General features: G+C 43.5%; 1 protein-coding gene across 1 annotated transcript; it reads right to left on the bottom strand.

The window, feature by feature from the left end:
• Positions 1-10,200: 10,200 nt before the first annotated feature.
• On the bottom strand, positions 10,201-22,744 carry LOC110303935 (vascular non-inflammatory molecule 3). Its single transcript, XM_021175176.3, has 7 exons — positions 22,404-22,744; positions 22,161-22,291; positions 17,913-18,105; positions 15,252-15,543; positions 14,002-14,372; positions 12,742-12,915; positions 10,201-10,525 (listed from the first exon to the last, which is right to left on the bottom strand). The coding sequence occupies exons 1-7, from the start codon at positions 22,614-22,616 to the stop codon at positions 10,397-10,399; spliced, it is 1,503 nt and encodes a 500-aa protein (XP_021030835.1). The 5' UTR covers positions 22,617-22,744; the 3' UTR covers positions 10,201-10,396.
• Between the last annotated feature and the right edge of the window lie 556 nt (positions 22,745-23,300).

Genomic DNA, 23,300 nt, shown 5'->3' with positions numbered 1-23,300 from the left:
GATTCCACAGGCAGAAAGAAGAGAGTGATACTGAAACCTCAAAGCCCACAGCCAGGGAGCTACTTCCACCATCAAGGCCACACCTCCTCCATCAAGGCCACACCTCCAATAAGGCTATACCTGCTCTGTGCCCATATGGAGGTCATTTTTATTCAAACCTCCATACGAAAACAAAACAAAACAAAACAACTGAGAAATGATTCTAAGGTCTGAGTTTAACGTAGTCTTCAATAAAACGCTGCACATTTGTGTATGTAACAAGCTGCTCAATATTGAGGAAGTTGAGATCACCGTGATGCACTCACTCCAGATAATTGTCTAGGACCCAAAGGAGTCTAGAAGAAACTCACATGCATCCACAAGAAAGGAATTTGAAAAGGAATCAAAGCCTTGGTTTCCTGCCATGCTTAGAGCTGAGGACCATATAGCTCCTGCAGAAAGAACTGAAGAATAATGGGATTTGACATACCAAAAAGCATTTTCTATTTCCCAGATGGTTGCTGACTTCTAGGTACTGAAGTAAGTGATAGTGGATGAAAAAAAAAAAAAAAAAACCAAACAAACTTAAGAAAGTCTAGAAATTCTCTGTCATTTTCTGTAGGGATCAGAGGTGTCTCTGAATTCAGTGAACCTCAACTGTCATCGTACAACCCAGAGAAGTCATCTGTTTTCATTTGAACAAAAAAAACAATAACTCTTCCCTAAGTTAATCAATGATCAACCTGGAAACAGACTCTCAGAGCCAAGCTAAAGGTAACTAGAGGAAAGGTGAGGTGTCTTCCAGGAAGCTCTGGGCAAGCACAAGCCACAGTAAATCCCTGAGTGCTGTGATTCAGTGGAGTCAGGAAATTTGGACTACAGTAGCTTCAAAAAAAAAAAAAAGAAAGAAAAGAAAGGGTTCTGAAAGGGACAATTTGTTTCTTTATTGTTAACTTAAGGCTATAATAACAAGACATTGGAACCACTTGCTTAACCATAAAGTATTCATAGTTACCTGATACCCTTGTTCTTTAAGGCCAATGCCTCTTTGTGTATACAAAACTCACCTCGTATATTTATAAATTATGTATATTAGGATTCATGAGAGGGAAGGAAGGAAGGAAGGAAGGAAGGAAGGAAGGAAGGAAGGAAGGAAGGAAGGAAGGAAGGGAGGGAGGGAGGGAGGGAGGGAGGGAGGGAGGGAGGGAGGGAGGGAGGGAGGGAGGGAGGGAGGGAGGGAGGGAGAGTAATTGTGGTGGTTTAAATGAAAATGGCCTCCACAGACTCACAGAGAGTGGCATTATTATTGTGGCCTTGTTGGAGGAAGTGTGTCTCAGGGGGTAGATGTTGAGGTTTCAGAAGCCTAAGCCAGGCCCAGTGGTTCACTCTCTCTTCCTGCTGCCTGTGGATCAAGATGCAGAACTCTCAGCTCCTTCTCCAGCACTATGTCTGCCTGAACACTGCCATGCTTCCCACCATGGTGATAATGGACTGAACCTCTGAACTGTAAGTAGCCCCAATTAATTGTCCTTTGTAAGAGTTGCCTTGGTCACAGTGTCTCTTCACCACAATAGAAACCCTAATTAAGACAGTAATAAGTCAAAAGGATGGAAGAAAGAGAGAGAGAGAGAGAGAGAGAGAGAGAAGAGGAGTTATTCATAAAATAGTAGCCCACACAATTGTGGCTACTGTGAAGGATCATGATCTACTATCTAACAACTAGAGACTATGAAGGACATAGACATAGTCTGCAGGCCTAACAACTCGAATGTTCATGGTGTCGACATCAATCTAGACATAAAGGCCTGAGCACCAGCTCACACAGGCAGAGAGACCTGTTTTCAGCTCCTCTGCCTTCCAAAGACTGGGTGCCAGCTACTGATACGTGATTTACTGTTTCTTTAGCCATGTTTCCTTTTTTTTTTTTTTTTGGTTTTTCGAGACAGGGTTTTTCTGTATAGCCTTGGCTGTCCTGGAACTCACTTTGTAGACCAGGCTGGCCTCGAACTCAGAAATCCGCCTGCCTCTGCCTCCCAAGTGCTGGGATTAAAGGCGTGCGCCACCACGCCCGGTTAGCCATGTTTCCTTGTGCTCCCCATTTAGAGGCTATCATAGCTAGGAAGACAAGATTTTCTGTCAGGAGGCAGGACCATGAGGCCACTTGCTCACATGTCATCCGACTAAAAAGCATAGATTGCTCAGGCTAGAAATGTACCCCAAGGCTGTAACCCTCAAGGCTCACCCATTTCGAATGTCCTTTTATGGAACCCAGTTATCCATGTCTGTCTCCTAATGGTGCCACAACCACCCAAAACATTGCCACCTGCTAAGAACTGAGTTAAAGCACATAAGGTGAGGTGGGGTGCATTTTATACCCAAAACATAGCATCTACCTAAAGTAGACCCTTGCTTAAGTCAGCCTATCAGTTCTTTGTTATTGTGTTTGGGACAAAGTGTCATATAGCCCAAGCCAGCCCCAAACCTGCCAGCTCTCCGCCTGGCTGGACCATGCTCCCACGCTCCTGTCACCACCAGCAACTCTCGTCACTTGTCCTGGGAGCTGCTAGTTCTTCCTTAGCCATAAACCCATGTTAGTTGGCAATCCGACATTCCAGTAACTAAATGGAACCGCCAACCTCACAGTTACATATCACAATAACCAGTAACCTGGTAAAATCAGGACTCTTAAAGCTTAATTAACCAATAAGATAAATGTATCAATTGAATCACAATTTATAAGATGCCAATACAATAATTTCCGAGTCAACTGATAATGATAAAAACTTTATCCCAATAAATCTAACCTTGCGATACCACAACTGCATGTGGCTGGTAAACGCCATGCATGTTCTCGTCCGCAGCCATCTTCCTTCTCCTCCTACCCTGATAGCTCCCTGTCTCTGCAACTCTTAGTGCTGAGTCCTTTTCCCTGTCCAGTGACAGACCTCTTTTGTTCTAATGTAATTGGACAGGGAAAATCCTGTGACAGGATGGTCAAACGCATTCATATAACCCCATCCTTGTAAAAGAAGAGACAAAGATCTCTGGAACTTTTGGGCCTCTAGCCTGACTGCCTCCAAGGAAATGATGTGAAAAGTGATAGAGCAGCACTGCCAGTGTTGTTCTCTGGCTTCTCTATATGTACACACACACACACTCTCACACACACACCTCCATACACACATATTCACACACAAGAACCATGCACATAACCCTCCATACACACATACATAAACACACACACACTCACTCACACCCACACACCTCCCTACACACACATTCACACACAAGAACCATACATATAACCCTCCATACACACACACACACACACACACACACCCACACACCTCCCTACACACACATTCACACACAAGAACCATACATATAACCCTCCATACACACACACACACACACACACACACACACACACCTCCATACACACACATTCACACACATGAACCATGCACATAACCCTCCATACACACATACACCCACACACACACACACTCACTCACACTCACACACCTCCCTACACACATATTCACCCACAAGAACCATGCACATAACCCTCCATACACACACACACACACACCTCCATACACACACATTCACACACAAGAACCATACTTATAACCCTCCATACACACACACACACACCTCCATACACACACATTCACACACATGAACCATGCACATGGGTTGGTGAGATGGCTCAGTGGGTAAGAGCTCCGACTGCTCTTCTAAAGGTCCGGAGTTCAAATCCCAGCAACCACATGGTGGCTCACAACCATCTGTAACAAAGTCTGACTCCCTCTTCTGGTGTGTCTGAAGACAGCGACAGTGTACTTACATATAATAAATAAATAAAATCTTTAAAAAAAAAAAAAAGAACCATGCACATAACCCTCCATACATACACACACACACACACACACACACTCCCACACACACACACCTCCATACACACACATTCACACACAAGAACCATGCACATAACCCTCCATACACACATACATAAACACACACACACACACACACAATCGTGTGTGTACAAAGAGGGAAAACAAGGTTAAATAGATAAAAGGAGAAAGAGTTGCAGTGGAAACGTGTGGTATGGGGTGGGGGTAAATGATTAGAAACAATAAAAAGGAAAATAGAATACCGTGGTGCTTTGAATGCTCAGCCCAGGGAGTGGCACTATTAGGATGTGTGGCCTTGTTGAACAAAGTGTGTCACTGTGGGCTTGGGCTTTCAGACCCTCCTCCTAGCTGCCTGTAGACAGTCTGCTCCTGGCTTCCTTTGGGTGAAGATGCAGAACTCTCAACTCCTCCAGTGCCATGCTGGCCTGGATGCTGCCATGCTTCCCACCTTGATGATAGTGGACTGAACCTCAGAACCAATAAGCCAGCCCCAAGTAAACATTGTCCTTTATAAGAGTTGCCTTGGCAATAGTGTCTCTTTACAACAATGGAAACCCTAACTAAAGACAGACGGATTTCCAGTTGTGAAAAAATTCAAAAACAAAATTAGATAAATATGAGAAAACATGAGTTCCGTATTAGTCATAGTTCCATAAAGGAACAGAACTTATAGAATAAATGTATATTTTTATATAAATATATAGAGAGATGGAGGTTATTAGAATAGCTTACAGGCTGAGTTTCAGCTTGTTTAACAATGGCTGTCTACCAACGAAGGTTTCAAGAGTCCAGTAGTTGTTCAGCCCAGGAATATGGATGTCTCTGCTGGCCTTCTGTAGCTGCTGGAATCCTGAAGAAGTAGGCTCTAACGTCAGTGAAGGCTTGCCAGTGAGATATATATGTGGAGAGAGACAGACAAAGAGACAGAGACAGAAAGAAGCAGAGAGACAAAGCAAGCAGACAAAGAGTGAGCCTCCTTCTTCAGTGTCCTTTGTGTGGACTGCCACAGAAGATGTGCCCCAGACCACAGGTAGATCTTCTCACCTCAAGAGATCTGAATTAAAGGAGTCTCTTTCCTGCTAACAGACACAGATAAAAGTGGGTCTTCCTGCTTCACATGACTTAGTCGAGAAAACAAAAAATCCTTCACTGGTGTGCTTGGCCATTTGGGTTTAGTTGATTCCAGATGTAGTCAGCTTAACAGCCTAGAATTCATCACAAGTGCTTCTTAGTCTGTTTGTTGAAACAAGGTTTCACTACACAACCTTGCCTGGTCTGGAACTTTCCATATAGACCAGTCTAACCTCTAACTCATAGAGGTTGACATGTCTCTGCATCTCTAGTGCTAGGTTCAAAGGCATACAGTACCATGCCAGGCTATGAAAGTCATCTTTAATAAACCAATAAAATAAAACCAAGGTAATAAGAAGTATAGAACAAGAAAAAAAAAAAAAAAGCTAAAACTAAGGCAAAGAAAAAAATACTGCCCAATAATGGGAAAACATACTAACAAAGCCAGATGACTGTTTGAAGAAAAGTAACAAAAACAGAAAACATCTTAAAAATCACAATACAGTACAAATCCTTGTAGAGAGCAGGAATGATGCACACCAGGTTCTTTCTGGCTCCTTGAAAGATGCTGAGTGCCAGTCACTGGCACAGAGGCAGGCAGGCAGGCTCCACTGAATATTTTCACTCTTGCTTTTCCTTTGGTTTATGCTGCTACAGAGCAAATGTCTAAGGCAGTGGTTCTCAACCTTCCCAATGCTGTGACCCTCATGCTGTGGTGACCCTCAACCATAAAATTATTTTTGTTGCTACTTCAAAGCTATAACTTTGCTACTGTTATGAACCGTAATGTAAATATCTGATGTGCAGGATATCTGGTATAAGACACCCCCAAAAGGGTCGGGACCCACAGGTTGAGACTAATACTTCTTTGCATATTAGGGCCCTCTGCTGGCCACATTTGGTTTTGCATTCTATGGTGTAGAAGATTGTCCCGGATCAGAGGTCCCCCACACCCACGCCCCAAACCCAGAATAATTGTTTTAGTTAGGTGTCTCCCAAGAGTGCCAGGAGAGTGGGAAGCAACTGTAGGAAGAACTACCGTCAGAACAGGCAGAGTTCTATCTTCATATGTTCAAGGCTTTCTGAGAACTAACCAACCAGGAGGGGGCATAGAGCTGTGGGTGTAATGCACACTCTTGGAACTTCAGCGTCCTTGGGCTCTGACGTAGTAAGTAACTGACAGTTAGGTCCATCTGCCAGGCTCAGGTGCAAAGCCATTAGACTCCTGGTTTGTGTGGGTGCTTTTCTTGGGCTTTTATGGCTATTTCCAGTTTTGCACTCTTGCCCCATGAGTGTCTGGGCCCCCTGCTTTCTGTGTCTGCCTCTCTGAGCCCTTCCTCACCCAGGATTAATGCATACATTTGTAGAAAGTAATTCTTTTTTTTTTCAATATAGATTGGTGCTTTGCCTGCATGTGTAAGGGAGTCGGATCCTTTGGAACACGAGTTGCAAGCGGTTGTCAGCTGCCATGTGGGTTCTGGGAATTGAACCTGTGTCCTTTGGAAGATCTGCTAGTGTTCCTCACCATTGATCCATCTCTCCAGCCCCAAACCACCTATTTTAATGCTACTATCTTTCAGAAATGTCCCTGCCACATACTCAGAAATGATTTACCACCCTACTGAACATCCCTGTCTAGTCAAGGTACCATGAAGTTAACCTTCACCTGATGCAATCAGTATTTATATACAACAGTGCAGTTCCTGCAAAAGAAATCCTCTTCCTAAATACACTGTCCACATTCTATATTTACATGAACACATACATGAAAGCTGAATGCAGTTCCAACTAACAAATTGATGCTATCCCACGTATATGCCTACCCTACGGTAGCCTGTCTTCATTTGCTCACAGCACAGTATTTTACAGTGGGTACAGTATAAAGAAAAAAATTGACTTTGGCTCGTGATGCTGAAAAAACCTAGTGGGGAAACCCCCACTCAACTCCCGATTCAGAGTGCACCCAAGAATCACGAATAGAACACAACACCTTGATGTAACAACACGAGGTATTTTAATGGTGGAGCTCCGGGTAGAAACGTATCTCACACAGGAGACAGTGGATTCGACCACGAGGCTTGGAAGCTAGGGGTTTTTATAGAAAAGGAGTGGGGCTGGGGGGGAATTGGCGCGGTTTCACATGATTGGTCCATTTAAACATCAGCAGCCTGTTAACATTTAACTTAGGTCAGAGGGGTGGGAGATAGGGAGGCGATGGGCCTGCCCGGGCATGTCCTGGTCTGTTCTGCTATGTTCTCAGCCCCAGGTTTCAAAGCTCACAAACAACTCTTTGGGCTATTTGACATACATTACATGAATCACAGGTCTCAAGTTTTATTTCCTTTCAATGCTTGTTTGAAAAGAAGGGCATACTATTCTGCTAAAGACGCTCCATTTTATGCTAGACATCATCTTCCACCAGCTGTTTGTTTGTCTGTGACTCCAGTCCCTGGAAGACAAGTTCCCAGTAACCCTGATCCAGTGACGCCCGCCCCAAATGCACAACCATGACCATCTACTTGTTATGATACGGATAACTGCTTTTTTGCTTCTGTAACTTGCTTACGCATATAACCAAAGATTATTTTGAGTTGCCTAACCACTGAGCAGAACAGAACAGCTTTTGCTTGCTGGCGTAGATATCGAAGGTCTTCCTGTGGCTTTCCCTGTTAAAAGTCCTTCCCCAGGACTGAGGGCCCTGAAGGGGACAGGGACTTCACAGGGAGACCAACAGAGTCAACTAACTTGGACCCTGGGGATCTCTCAGAGACTGAACCACAAACAAACATGGGCAGGACCTGGGCCCCTTGAATGGATGTAGCAGATGTGCAGCTGGCTCTTCATGCAGGTCCCCTCAACAACTGGAGCAGGGTCTATCCCAAAAGCTGTTGCCTATACGTGGGATGTGTTCTTCTAGCTGGGCTGCCTTGACTGATCAGTGGGGGAGGATATAGAGATTTGATATGCCAGGATTGGGGAGATACCTGGGGAGGCCTCCGCTCTCTCAGAGGAGAAGAGGAGGGGTGACTAGGAAAGGGAACAGCGATCAGGATGTAAAGTGAGTAAATAAAAAGTAAATAAAAATTTATTTTTTATTTATTTTTATTGGATATTTTCTTTATTTACATTTCAAATGTTTTCTTGCTTTCCAGGTCTCCCCTTTGGAAACCCCCTATCCCATCCTCCCTGCCTCTATGAGGGTGCTCCCCCACCCACTCCTGTCTTCCTTCCCTGGCATTCCCCTACACTGGGGCATCGAACACCCTCAGGCTCAAGGGCCTCTCCTCCCACTGATGACCATCAAGGCCATCCTCTGCCACATATTTGGCCAGAACCATGGGTCCCTCCATGTGTACTCTTTGGTTGGTGGTACAGACCCCAGGAGCTGGCGCTGGGAGGGGGTGGGGGGTGGAGGAGGGACAGCTGACCGGTTGACACTATTGCACCCTCCATGGGGCTGCAAACCCCCATGGTTTGCAGCTCCTTCAGTCCCTTCTCCAACTCTTCCATCTGGCACCCAGTGCTCAGTCCAATGGTTGGCTACGAGCATCCTCCTCTGTATTCATCAGGCTCTGGCAAAGCCTCTCAGGAGACAGCCATATAAGGCTCCTGTCAGCAAGTACTTCCTGGCATCCACAATAGCACCCAGGTTTGGTGACTGTATATAGGATGGATCCCCAAATGGGGCAGTCTCTGGGTGGCCTTTCCTTCAGTCTCTGCTCCATGCTTTGATTCCATATTTCCTCCTATGAGTATTTTGTTCACCTATTTAAGAAGGACTGAAGCATCCACATTTTGGTCTTCCTTCTTGGGCTTCATATGATCTGCAAATTAAATCTTGGGTATTCCAAACTTTTGGGCTAATATCCATTTATCAGAGAGTACATACCATGTGTGTTCTTTTGTGACTGAGTTACCTCACTCAGGATAATATTTTCAAGTTCCATCCGTTGGCCTGTGAATTTCATGAAGCCATTGTTTTTAATAGCTGAGTAGTACTCCATTGTGTAAATGTACCACATTTTCTGTATTCATTCCTCTGTTGAGGGACATCTGGGTTGTTTCCAGATTCTGGCTATTATAAATAAGGTAGCTATGAACATAGTGGAGCATGTGTCCTTATTACATGTTGGAGCATCTTCTGGGTATATGCCCAGGAGTGGTATAGCTGGGTCCTCAAGTAGTACTATGCCCAATTTTTGTGAGGAATCACCAGCCAGCCAGATTTCCAGAGTGGTTATATCAGCTTGCAATCCCACCAGTAATGAAGGAGTGTTCTTCTTTCTCCACATCCTCAAAAACTAAATTTTTAAAGGCCTTTCCCAAACCCCTCCTTCCAGGTAATCTCAGATTTGGCTCAGAGATTGTTCATCCTTCCTGTTAGCAGCTAATCAATAAATCTTTCTAAGTATAATGGGATTGATTCTATGGTCTTTTCTCAGGGGTCACAAACTCTATAACACACACATCTGGTAATACTCTTTTCTTAACAAAGTCTCTGAGTAGTGTTAGATGTCACATGGTAGGAAATGGAGCTATGTGCTAGACCCCGCCTCTTGTGTCAGGCCCTGCTCCCATTGTTGGCCCACCACAAATACACCTACAAAACCACAGTATTCAACTATGAGTCTCCACCCTGATTATTGAAAGAATCACTTCTAAAAACCGTGGTTGAATTAAGTGTCCTGCTGTTAGGGTATCCACTAGAGAAGATGGCTCAGACGTGGGTTTAAGCCAACAGTAAATCTTTATTACCTGTTTGGCAGCTACACTGGGTGTTCGGGATCCTAGTATAGCCCCGAGTCTTTCTCAGAACAAGTTTTTAAGCACAAAAACAAGAAAACAAAAAGCAAAAACGAACAAAAAGGCAAAGAACAAACAAACAAACAAACAAAAAGGCAAAGAACAAACAAACAAACAAAACGTTCTGTTAACAAGAAGAGTTAGGCAAAAGCCGAACTACAGGAGGTCAAAAGCAAAGCAGTGCCTTCTGAGACCTTCCCAGGGCTGTATGGGCTTTGATGGATTAGACCTTCGTTTTAATTTTGCCAAGTGTCTATGTGCTGCGTTTTACAGCCTAAACGGTACTTCCATCATCGAGTCAGTTGTGTTAAGTTTTGAGTACCTACTGTAGTCTGGGGGCCTGTTATATGTCCCACTCTCTTAGTCCTTCACGGCGGAAATTAAATTTGATCATGAATTTTGGGGGTAACAAACCATATGCAGGCCATAGCACCACAATTGCTTTTTTATTTTATTGTTTCCTCTCACTTGCTTTGCCTTTTCAGCAGCTTACATCGTATCTCCTAATGGAACACTGCAGCCCCTTGTTCTTGCTCTTAGAGCCGAGCTCTCTGCCAGGCTAATCCTGTGCAGACCCAGCCCCTTGTGTCAGGGCGGGGCGGGTGGGGTCCCCAATGAAGGGATCACTGCAGCTTCCCAGGTCCCTGCCCTAAGCGTGGAGGGTCTCTCTCAAACACTCTTCCATACAGGGCCATCACTAAGATAGGCAAAGGGGCTCCACCTCGACTCCTCAGACGTCCGTCTCTTGAGACCTGATGAAAGACAGATCACAAAGGGTTGACATCAATGCAAAGCTCAGTTTCCAGCTGTACCTCCTTCAGAAATATCCTGCCAAGTTGGGCAGTGGCGGCACATGCCTTAAATCTCAGCACTTGGGAGGCAGAGGCAGGGGGATTTCTGAGTTTGAGGCCAGCCTGGTCTACAGAGTGAGTTCCAGGACAGCCAGGGCTACACAGAGAAACCCTGTCTCAAAACCCCAAAAGAAAGAAAGAAAGAAAGAAAGAAAGAAAGAAAGAAAGAAAGAAAGAAAGAAAGAAAGAAAGAGGGAGGGAGGGAGGGAGGGAGGGAGGGGAGGGGAGGGGAGGGGAGGGGAGGGGAGGGGAGGGGAGGGGAGGGGAGGGGAGGGGAGGGGAGGGGAGGGGAGGGGAGGGGAGGGGAGGGGAGGGAAGGGAAGGGAAGGGAAGGGAAGGGAAGGGAAGGGAAGGGAAGGGAAGGGAAGGGAAGGGAAGGGAAGGGAAGGGAAGGGAAGGGAAGGGAAGGGAAGGGAAGAAGAAAAAAGAAACATCCTGCCAAAAGCAGGAGTGAGTGGTATATCTATAGTATACAAGATTTGATGGCAGAACACTTAGCTTTTTGACCTTCATCTCATTATAGAGGGCATCTCATTATAGAGGGATGGGGTAAGAATGTAGCAAGTAATTTCTTTTAAGGGTAGTTAAATAATGTACAAGTGTAAATGGAAATGTATCCTTTAAAGTCATGAGCCACTGCACAACCATTGCTAGCAATGGAGCAGCTTCCCAGCTCTCCCATGGAGTGAGCTGCCTGCGTTAAGCAGTGTTCTCCACCGTACTTAGCACTTAACTCAAGGTCCTGTGAATGCTAGACAAAGTCTCTATCATGATCTATAGATTCCTAACTCCTTAAAATGTGTGTTTACCTTTTAGATTTATTTATTGGTCTCATGTGTATGAATATTTGACCTGCCTGTATGTATGTCTGTTCACCACACACATGCTTGTTGCCGGTGGAGGTCAGAAGAGGATGTTGAACACGACTCCACTAGAATTGGAGTTACAGATCTGCATGAGCCACCGTGTAGGAATTAAGAATCAATCCCGGCTTCTTGACAAAAGCAACAAGTGCTTTAAACCATCTTTTCAGATTAATTTTTATTTTACGTGTATGAATGGTTGCCTGCACATTTGCATTTGCATCATGTGCACACAGTGTCTGAGGAAGCCAGAAGAGGGCATTAGCATCCCTAGAGCAGGAGTTACAGGCACAGCTGTAATACCTGTCATGGATGTGCATGCTGGGACCCACATCTGGGTCCTTTGCAAGACTAGGAAGTGCTTCTTGACTGCTGAACCATTCCTTCAGTGTGTGTGTGTGTGTGTGTGTGTGTGTGTGTGTGTGTGTGTGTGTGTGTTTTGTTTGTTTGTTTTTGAGATAAGAGTCTCTAGATAGTCCTGACTGTCCTGGAACTTGCTATGTAGACCAGGCTGGTCACAAACTCACAGAGATCCACCTGCCTCTGCCTTCAATGTGCTGGGATTGAGTATTTATAGTTTCATTTTGAGACGAAGTCTCACCAACTTGTCAGTTTCCACTGGCCTCAGACACGCTTGGTAGCCTGTGCAGGCCTTGAGCCTGTCTTGAGCCATCTGACCTCAGTCGTCTATGTGGCTTAGATTACAGGTAGCTCTCCTAGGCCCACAGAGCTGCACCGTGTGGTGGACTGGTTAACCTGAGATTCTCCTTTATACAAAAGGTTAACTCCCCCAAGACTTCACAATTTGGAGAACAATGCGCCCAGATTTGTCTCTCACAGGGTAAATCTGCGTTTACAGCTTGTTCTGTTTCAGGGTTAATGTGACCTGTGACCCATCTACCATAGACTAGGCGATAACTCCTCCCTTTCTTCTTTCTTTCTTTCTTCTTCTTTTTTGTTTGTTTGTTTGTTGGGTTTTTATTTGGTTGGTTTGCTTTGGGGGGTGGCTTTTTTGTTTTGTTTTACTTTTTGTTTGTTTAAGACAGGATTTTCCCATGTAGAGCTGACTGTCCTAGAACTCTGTAGACCAGGCTGACCTTGAACTCATAGAGATCTACCTGCCTCTGCCTCCCAAACCTTGGAATAAAGGCATCAGCCACCGTCGCCCAGCCCTTTATTTCAAAGACCAGATCCTTATTACGCTGGTCTACTTCATGTATTCAAAAGAAATGTATCCCCTTGAAGGCCTCTTACCTCATAATATCTTTCCAGGGCAAGTTGACTCCCACTTAGGACAATCTGTGGGAAAACATATTTTGTCCGAAAGGTGCCACTGAGAGAGAATTCTTCAAACTTTGTAAAAGCTGACCCCACGGGTTCCCCACAAGTTCTAGAGTTGGTGGTTTGACACTTCAGCAGTGTACATATCTATGTAAAAGGAGGGGACAAAAAGTAGGCATAGCTCAGTTTCAAAGAACAGTTTCCATTTAAGCAGTCGCAACTTGTTAAATACTAAGTCAGATTTAATGGGGCAAGATTATTACTCTTTTTGTTGTTTGTTTATTTTTGAGACAGGGTTTCTCTGCCCTGGAAACTCACTCTGTAGACCTGGTTGGCCTCAGTCTCAGAGACCTACTTGCCTTTGCGTCCTAAGCATTGAGATTAAAGGCATGTGACACCGAAACCTGGCAATTACACTTTTAATGAAGGAAAAATCAATAGAATTTTAAAGGTCAAACTTCTGCATACTTCTGATTTAGATCGTTTTGTAAGGCGTTTGCTTTAGTTAAATTTCTTTAAATTCACTTATGCATCCATGTGCTATACTGGGTCACAAATTAATCTAGCCCCCAGCAGAGAAGCCCTCAAAACAGGTCTCCAAAGTCACAAGAGGATGCATCAAAGTTGCAGTGAGTTAACTTGAACTTGCCTGCAGAGAACCTTGTCAATCTGCTTCATGCTTTTCACCTTGTAGCCAAGAAAAAGAATTTGTTCTGGCTAAAATGAAACAAGTTAAATGTTCTGGGGCTGCAAACAAATCCATGATAAATGCAACATTATACCAATTAGCTGAATTTAATTCAATGTTTAAGGAAAAACTAGGATACCTGTGCTGATTATTTTATATTTTATTTGTCAATTTGACACAGCTAGGGTCATCTGGAGGTGGAACCTCAATTGAAGAATTCCATCAGATTGTAGGCAAGTCTGTGGGAGCATTTTCTTGATTAATAATTATTTATGTGGAAGGGCTCAGCCCACTATGGGTGGTGCCACCCTTGGGCAGTGGTCTCAAGATGTATAAAAGAAACAGACTAAACCATGAGGAACAAGGCAGTAAGCAACACTGCTCCATGGGCTCTGTTAGTGCTTGCCTTCAGTTCCTGCCCAGACTTAGTGATGAATTGTAAACCCTTCCCTCCCTAAGTTACTTTTAGTCTTGGTCTTTCTTCACAGCTATAAAGAGCAGTGACTTAGAAGAAAACATAGCTATAAGGTATCCAAGCATTCTACCTGTAGGTAATACTGGCCTTCCACTGTATGGAGTCCGTCAAAGGCACCCAGGACATACACCTCGTCCATTCGGCTCTCAGACATCTTGTAAGTCAGATGACAGCACAGGTCTTTTTGGCAAACTGTGTAATTGCCAGCACTTCCCGTAAGCTTGGTGAAGCTGAATTCATCAAAATAAATCTTTCCTGGGAAGTCTGCCTGCCCCGATGAGAACGGCTTCACAGTCCTGGCATAAGCGCTCCAGTTAACCTCTGCAGGGGTAGCATGCTGGCGGGGCCGAGACCTCAGCTCTGAAAGCAGCAGTTGGCCACTCTCTGTCTCCATGTCGTAGTGGTACACTCGGACGGCTTCTGGGCTGTAGATTCCACTCCCTGTGGCCAAGAGGGATAACAGATGGCAAATGTTGCTTCTAAACTTTTTATGGTGACAAAAGAGAGCATTCTCATGGGAAATTAAATACAGTTAGACATAATGTTATTAAAGCACAATGACTTTTTAAAAGATGTTAATTCAGTTTACTGTGCTTTCTGCTTAAAGTACTGAAATGATCATTTGAAGGTTTTGTTTTGTTTTGTTTAAATAATTCCCCTTTTAAGCCAATTGAACAAGAAAATCAAAAATTCTCCCAAATATGAAGAATACTTTCTGCTCTCCAATGATACTACAAGAGTAAACTCTAAAACCAATTAAGCTTAGTAATTCTGTCATCACACTAAAAGATTTCATTTCAATACTACCAATAGATGTTGACTGGAATGTTCCTAGCATTGACTTTTTCTTTCTTCTTCTTTTCTTTGTATCCTTGGTTATAAACCTAGCCTTTAATGGCTGAGTCACCTCCCCAGTCACCACCACCACTTTTTCCCCCCATTACCTGATCCCTGACCTCGTTATAACTTCAGTTTTCCTCATGAAGCACAGAGATTAGATTTGCTTCTTTTCCTACTTGCCAGGCATGGCAGGGAATGGCTGTAATTGCAGCACTTGGGAGGCTAAGGCAGAAGGATCATAAATTTGAGGCCTTTCTGGGCTATATGCCAAGATCTAGTCTCAAAAACAAAGCAATCGATTGCCTGTCCTCAGAAAGTAAACCCATAAGTAAATAAACTAAATCAAAACAGAAACCCATAGTGTTAATAATTTTATGAGAATGGAGTTAGTCATAGAGTCACTAAGGAAAAGTTGATAATCAGTGGGGAGGTCTTTCCCAAGAGAGCCCTTGCCACCTGACAGATGGCTGGCCAAGTTACCTGTCATGTGCATTCCGGTGTTGTGGGTGTTTGCAGCAAGCACGTTGACCCCCATGGCTCTGGCCCACGCTGAATGGAATGGAACTGCTGAAAGCAGGGGCAGGGTGTTGTACCACGCCGTGGGTAAGAGAACACTGTCGACCTGGGCGTCCTTCACAACCACCACAGCTGGGTCATAAGAGAAAATGTCAAAGCAAGTGAAGACGCCAAACTTCCCAAACGGGGTGTCAAAGGTCACCAGCTCTGAATCTTTGGGGAAATCAAACTGAATCTCTGGTTCAAAAAGATTGTACTGTCAAAGACAAGCAGAAACGCGGGAAATTAGTATGGAACGAATACCAGTAGATATGGTCAGTACCCTCAATCTTTTCTTCCGTGTATATTGAAGTGCATATAGTTCCATGAAGATTTGCAAATGCCATGCCTGTTACATAAGCTATCTATGAGTTTCCTCGCTGTGACATTAATCAAACATATTATGCTTAAGCATCAATGAACAAATGAACTCAAATGACATCTAAGATGTGAATATTTCAATCTTTAAAACTGCAGAATGAGCCAGGCAGTGGTGGCTCATGCCTTTAATCCCAGCACTTGAGAGGCAGAGGCAGGGGGATTTCTGAGTTCTAGGCCAGACTGGTCTATAGAGTGAGTTCAAGGACAACCAGGGCTACACAGAGAAACCCTGTCTGGAAAAACCACAAACAAACAAACAAACCCCTGCAGAAAAAACACACACACACACACACAAAAAAAAAAAAAACCCTGCAGAATGAAAAATCATTTACATTATTTTTGGTTATATCTAAGAGTCAATGTGTAAGTACATGCATGTGAGTGTGGGGTCCAATGGCCAGAAGAGGCTTTCAGATCCTCTGGATTTACAATTATTATAAGCAGTTGTCGGTGCCCAATATGGCCTTTGGAATTGAAGTAACATCCACTGTAAGTGCAGTATATGCTTTTGACTACTGAGTCGTCTTTCAAGCCCACAGACGGGATGAACTCTTGAGTCCTATAATTTTGAAACTGTTTCCACAGTGTTCTTTAAGTATCAACAGTACTCCCTGTGTGAGGTCTAGCATGTGTTGACAAACTTTATCATGTCTGCTGTGGCCTTTATATAAATTAAATGAAGTTGACTTAAAATTAATTTCTACTATGGAATTGCTAAGTCTTGCTAACACTAAGCTGTGAGTTATCTTATTTTTTTCAGCCTGAATGTTAACTCTACAGTGTATGTATTATATTGATGACAGCCATGAGGGGGCTGTGGTGATTTGAATGTAAATGGCCCCCACAGGCTCATAAGATAGGACACAATTAGGAAGAGTGACAATTAGGAAGAGAAATTGTGTAGGAAGAGTGACAATTAGGAAGAGAAATTGTGTCACTGGAGCAGGTTTTATGGTCTCAGATGCTGAAGCCAGGCCCATTGCCTCACTGTCTCTTCCTGTAGCCCACTGATCCAGATGTGGAACTCTCAGGTCCTTCTCCAGCAATGTCTGCCTGCACGCTGCCATGCTTCCCACCACAACAAGAATGGCCTGAACCTCTGAACTGTATGCCAGTCCAACTAAATGCTTTCCTTTAAGGGAGTTGCTGTGGCCATGGTGTCTTTTCATAGCAATAAAACCCTAAGACAGGGATACTGAAGATTCCTGAAGTTTAACAGCAGTTTGTCCTCAGTATTAGTCGCAACATCATTATTCTCCTCAGGCAGCTGAGTGTGCCTTGCTTTGTATGGTCTCTCCTGCTTCACCCAGGCAGGAGCAGAACATTGACTTGGCCTGGTTTCTACTCAGTCTGATGTGTGCGCTGGAGCGGCCTGGCATCAGCCACCCCCAACCTAGTGTTCCTGAGGCTATCTGGCTCCTCCACTCACCCTCTTTGTGGTAGTGCATCCTACACAGAACAGGGAACGGGTCATTCAAGACAGTCATGTGACCTCAATAGGATGAAGGAGTAAGGAGGCCATTTCAGGGTTCCCAAGTAACAGAAACACATCTCTCTGTGGACTTTGTTCATAAATATAAGAACTTTGTGCTGTGCAGCTGTAGCCAAGTGACTTCTAAACAGACAGTTACCCTGAGCAAAAGCTGCTAATCAGACCTAGAGAGGGGAATAGTGTCTCTGAGAAATGGTCTGGCTGCTCCAGGAATGGAAACTACTTCCTATGGGATAAGTATACTCAGCTACACACACACACATGGATATTTCCCTCTGTTTTAAAGAGTCAGTTTCTGTTGGGATTTTGTTTCATAGCAATCAAAGCATCATGTTGAGGTAAGTGGCAACATAGTATTAAATAATAACATATTGTGTACCCCCAGATCCTCTGATATTAACTCAAAGATGGAACATCATTTCTCCCTTTCCCAAAGGATCTTTGTAAGGCTATTCTCACATCTTCTTTAACATTTTACTACATTCTACTTTATGATTAATTCACACAGAGAATCCTTAACTGGTGTACAAATAAAGGAAATTGCCTTTTCAATTAGAAATGGTAATAGTTATGAAAATTTCTGCAATAGTTATATCATCAGTATTTAACAAACAAATATATATATATATATATATATATATATATATATATATATTTACATCACAGACAACAGGAAAAAAAACAAGTTTAATGAAGGCATGGGTAATTCTTACCTTATGGTAGCGGGCTGTTAGCCTACCCTTAGAATCGAAGACCACATTGGTATTATATTGGTAACGGCCATCCGGGGGACAATGAGGATCAGTAGCATTGCATGGCTTCTTGTCCCCAATATTTGCCACAATATAGATAGAGTTCTCCTTGGCAAGGCAGCTCAGTCTCTCCTGTACTGGTGTGTAGCCAAACCTAATCCAACAGATGTTACTTCAAGTGGATGTCATGACAGCGACCTCCTAAATATCACAGTGATGTCATATATTTCCTATAACGCAAAAGCTCTAGTTCAAGAATCGGCAGGAAAGATTTTAGAACTCACAAGCAGACCGGGGAGATGGCTCAGTGAAGTGCTTGCCTTGTAAGTGTGAGAACCTGAGTTCAGATCCCAGAACCCACGTAAATGGCAGGCCCAGCACCATGCACCTATGATCTCAGCCATAAGGAGATGGGAGTCAGAACCCAGAGACTTGGGGTCTGCTGGCCTGCCTTGTGTGACAGGTTCCAGGGTGCGGAGAGGCTCTACCTCAAACAGGAGTAGAACATAGTGTTTGTCTTTATGGTTGCTAGTGTCTTCTATTGTGCCAGAGTCCAGGATGAAAGCCTAGAGAAGACTGAAGAGGAAATAATACTGTATCTTAAAATGGGGTGAGACGCTATGCAAGGACTTGAAAGTTAGCAAACTCCTCTATGAGAAAGGCCTTGCCTACCACTGCACCTAGAATATTACACATTTGTGGCTATAAACCGTGGTCAAAAACAAAGTAGCAAGTGGCAGAAAACAGTTGGTCCTCTGCAGGCCACCCTCTATGGGGAGCGTGTGCAGTGGGAACGTAAGCAAAAGTACATCCAAAAAAAAAAAATGTGATATGCAGCCTCCTTTCTATTTTCATGAAATGGTCTTTATTTTTATCACAGACTACGAAAGGAGTGTAGTGAGGCAACATGTGGCTTCAAATATTTGAACATCTCTCGTGTGATGTTATGAATAAAAATTTACTCAACAAGACAGATCAAAGGCCAATATTATAAGGAGGAAGATTTGCAAAAAAAAAAAAATCAGGTAGCAAATATTAGAAAGCAGACTACTCTTCATGAATAAATATATTTGCTAGTTATTATAATTTTCAGTATCATGTAGTCTAGTGGCAACAAGTCTATTCAGTTACCATGGCTTAATGCAAATGACTGTGTGATGGGTATGTATGAGTATGCTCATGGGTGCACTTGTGGGTGTGGGTGTGTAGGCGTACGTGTGTGAGATCAGATGACAAGCCCGAGTGTCATTTCTTAGTTCCTTTCTCCATTCCTGCTGCCTGCCTCTCACACAGCATCTCTCACTGGCCCTGGACTTCACCAAGCAAAGCTGGACTGGCTGGCAGCAAACACGAGGGATTAAAATGTCTCTGCCTCCCAACTTGCCGCTGCCAGGATTTCATGTGTGCGTCTGTCCCAGTTTTTTACACGGGTTCTGAGGATCAAACTCAGGGCTCCACACTTTCAAGGCAAGCACTTTATGGACTGAGGCCTCTCCCCAGCCATCAAATGGCTATAATTCCAAGTCCTCTAATTACTAATTACACAGCCTTCCTCCCTTTTTTTCTCCTCATAGGTAACATACAAATAGTGACCCTTGCTATTGTAAGCAAATTGGATACACCCAGCATACCAGATACAACTGGAATTCAACAAACTCACAAAGAATAGCTAACATATCTACGGGTTTCTGTAATTATGAGAAGACAAGCGGGACAGAGATGGCGTGTGCGTGTGTGTGTGTGTGTGTTCATATGTGTATAAGTGCACACGCATGAGCAGTTGTGTGTGGGTATCCAGGTGGAAGCTGGAAATTGATGCGTCCTGCCTATTCATTTTCTGTCTGTTTATCAAGACAGGGTCTTTCACAAAACAGTTTGCCAATTCCTGCTAGTGTGACTAGCTAAGTTTCCCTGAGAATCCCCCATCTCTCCCTCCAAAGTACTAGACTACAGATGGCCTCTATGCCGGCCTGACTTTTGTGTGGGTTCTGGGAATCTGAACTCCAGAAATCGCATTTAATTGGCAAGTGTCCTATCCATTGAGCTACCTCCCTAACAGTTCCAGGTTGTTGTTTTGCTTTGTTTTAAGTAGAATCTCACTGTGTAGCCCAGGCTGCCTTTGAGGTCGAGAAGCAATTTCTCCCACATTTTTCCTGAGTGCTAGGATTAGTCATAAGCCCTGATACCCAGTTGATTTCCTCCTTTTTGTTCTACAGAGCTGAATGTTTATCATTGGAACAATTCAGTTTTAGAATTTCATAAGCCACTTAAACCTTCCCGACTTAACTGAATTCAAGCAAGCATAACTACCGGATTTACGGGCACCGTCTCTTAGGAGTGTCAGCTCGAGTGACCTCATAGAGTGAGGTATGTGTTAGTGCAAGCAATAGAAGGACAGCAAGTAATGGCTGCCTCCTGTGCTGGGAAAAGCTTTCAGGAAGAAGGCACTGAGTCACTCTCCTGCGCTTCCTGTACACACAGATCATGTGACATTTGGAAAATATGTTCCCAAAGGTAGAGGTCTCGAGGTGAGGCTTGACTCAAATAGCAGAGCTCAGGTATGGGAGCTTTGGGCTTTCTTTCCAGCTGGCTTCAGGGGGTCAGAATTATGTCTAAAGGCTCGTCCTCAGAGCAGGGGTTCTCAGCCTTCCTAACACTGCGGCCCTTTAATACAGTTCCTCATGTTGTGGTGACCCTCAACCATAAAATTATTTTTGTTGCTACTTCTTAACTATAACTTTGCTGCTGTTATAAATCATAATGTAAATATGTGTGTTTTCCAATGGTCTTACATGACCCCTGTTAAAGTGTTTGACCCAAGGGGGTCACAACCCATGGATTGAGAACCACTGCCTTGAAGGCAATAGAGATGAGTCTGAACAGGTACATGCAGATATAAAGTTAGCAACTGAAAGCAGTTTTAAAATTTCCCTACTTAAAAAAAAAATCACCTGTGAACTATGCTACACCAAAAATAATCTAGATCATCTTCATTTAAATTAATAAACATAATTTCTTGGTTAAATATATATTTTAAGGAACTTATGCTCAAACCACAGTTATTAATAATTTCTAAAATCTCTATAAGGAAAAGTTTGTAGTAGTTTACACATGGTTTCTTCTATTTCTACCAAAAAGAAGTCGTTGTGACCTGAGATGTTAAAGAGAACACTGCAGGGTAAAGGGTCACACACACCATTTTATTTGACATTCTTGTCTATTCTATAAAGAAAATAGAGATGGGATTTCATTGCACTCATATTATAGACAGAGAAACATTTGTGCTGTGTACCCATCCACTCAGCTGGGAGGTAGGAAGATGTGGACTCAGAAAGGAAGCTTCCTGTCCAAGCCCCCTGCAACTCCCATGCCCCTTACTGAGTACTGTGGAACCAAGGTGACGGCGGCACGGTGTTAGCAACACAGGCTCTGGAAGGGTTAGCTTGGGAGCCGTTCAGTTTTCCCAGTGCTCTGCCCTATGGATCCACTCACAAGCCTAACCAGTGTCTTCTTGTAGACTCTCAGGTGGTATATTTATATTATCTAAAAGCTGTCCTTAGATTTTTCAGCAGTTTCCAGTTGGACTTCCTTCAGCCGTGATACTCACCCCCTTCTCGCTCTCTTCCCTTTCTCCCTCCCGCCCCTGCCTGCCTGTCTCTGTCTATCTCTATCTCTCTGTCTCTGTGTCTCTCTGTCTCTATCGCTCTGTCTGTCCATCTGTCTGTATCCATGTCTTTACAGCCAGTTATAGGTAGTTGCTTTAGTGTGTCTCTGGACCTTAGAAACAATGACTGAAAAAGGAAAAGAAAAAAGAAAAAGGAAAAGGAAAAGGAAAAGGCACACAGGCCCCTTAATCATTTTACTCTTCCTATGAAGGCTCCTGGGCGAACCCACTGACTTGTGCTTGAGATCACAAGTTCCAGAAGTAACATTCTCACTTGGCTGAAACTTAGTTAAACATACTTGTGGGAAACAGTTCACATGCTAGATTTTAAAGAGAACTGTTGTCGTAATGAATCAAGTATTCTTATCCAAAGATATTTGCCACATGAAGGCACATTGAGTAGCAGACACTATGAAGCATTAGGCCAGTGCCACCGACTGTCTAGTCATCAGAAAAAATAACAAGTCAAGGCTGGTGACATTACTGCTCTAGCTCATCGTTAACTCTTTGTTGACAGAGTCATTTACTCTTTGGCATGATGTTACCTCCTAGGGTCTCTACAGGGAATCCAGTTCACTTCAGGGTCTGGTATATCCTCTAGGTAGGGGTAAATGGTCTCCCTGGTGAAGATCCAACCATAGATTCCGTCTTCTGGCGTCACAATGATATGTGCACCCTGCTCAAAACAGACATGGAAAGAAAAGTTTCCTCATCATTTTTAAATACCTACATTCTTGTCTAGCTGCAAATCAATATCCCATCTCAGACATGAACAAAATGTGTGTTACCTGTCTGGCTGCCAGCTTGATTGCACTCTCCAAAATGTCTATGTTCTTGTTTATCAGGAGCAAAGCCTCTTCAGTGGAAACAAGACTTTCAGTTTTGTTTGGCAGTATAACAGCATGTTCATACACAGCAGCAATAAAAGTGTCCATTGACCCCACAGCCTGGGCAAAGAGGACAAAACTCACTGCCCATTGAGGAAAATGTAATGAAGCCATAATTAAAATTAGAGTGATCTCTGAAAATCAGAAGGTTCTTCTACTGTATCTCAGTGGGAAAAAAAAATATTCAGACGCAAGTCGTGATGTCAGCCAGCTGCCTGTGAATATATTATGGAACACGGCATTGGGGAACAGGGTTATGCAAGATTGGCAGGCAGAAGTACAGAATTGCATGAGCATGGGTTTGCAGCAATTGTTGACATTGCTCAGAGGCCAACTCATCTCTAAAAGGGAAATTACTGAACCAACCAGTTGAGTCCATACTAAACACACTGGTCAAGTTCTTAATTGGTGTATTTTTAAATTAAAGGTATTATACTAGCACACCAACATTCCCATTAGTACAGTAAATACTATGCTGTTCTAGAAGACAGCTATCACATCAACAATTTCTTGAGGATTTATACTTCTGGCTGCTATAGGGACAAAACAGTCTAAGAAAAGCCTGAGGGTTTTATTTTAATTAGATTTGTCTTATTTTATTTGTATGGGTGTTTTGCCTCTATGTGTGTATCTGTACCAAGTCCATGCCTGGTCAGGTAAATCCAGGAAGGTCAGAAGATGGTGTCAGATTTCTCCGTGGAATTGGAGTTTCAAGGGGTTATGAGCCACCACAAGGATATTGAGAAACAAATCCAAATCTTTCAGAAGTGAAAGAACAAGTGTTCCTAACTACTAAGC

The sequence above is a fragment of the Mus caroli genome, unplaced genomic scaffold (assembly GCF_978045245.1).
Source record: "Mus caroli unplaced genomic scaffold, Mus_caroli_1 scaffold_9, whole genome shotgun sequence".
Classification (NCBI taxonomy): domain Eukaryota; kingdom Metazoa; phylum Chordata; class Mammalia; order Rodentia; family Muridae; genus Mus; species Mus caroli.
This window is presented reverse-complemented; position numbering and strand designations above follow the sequence as displayed.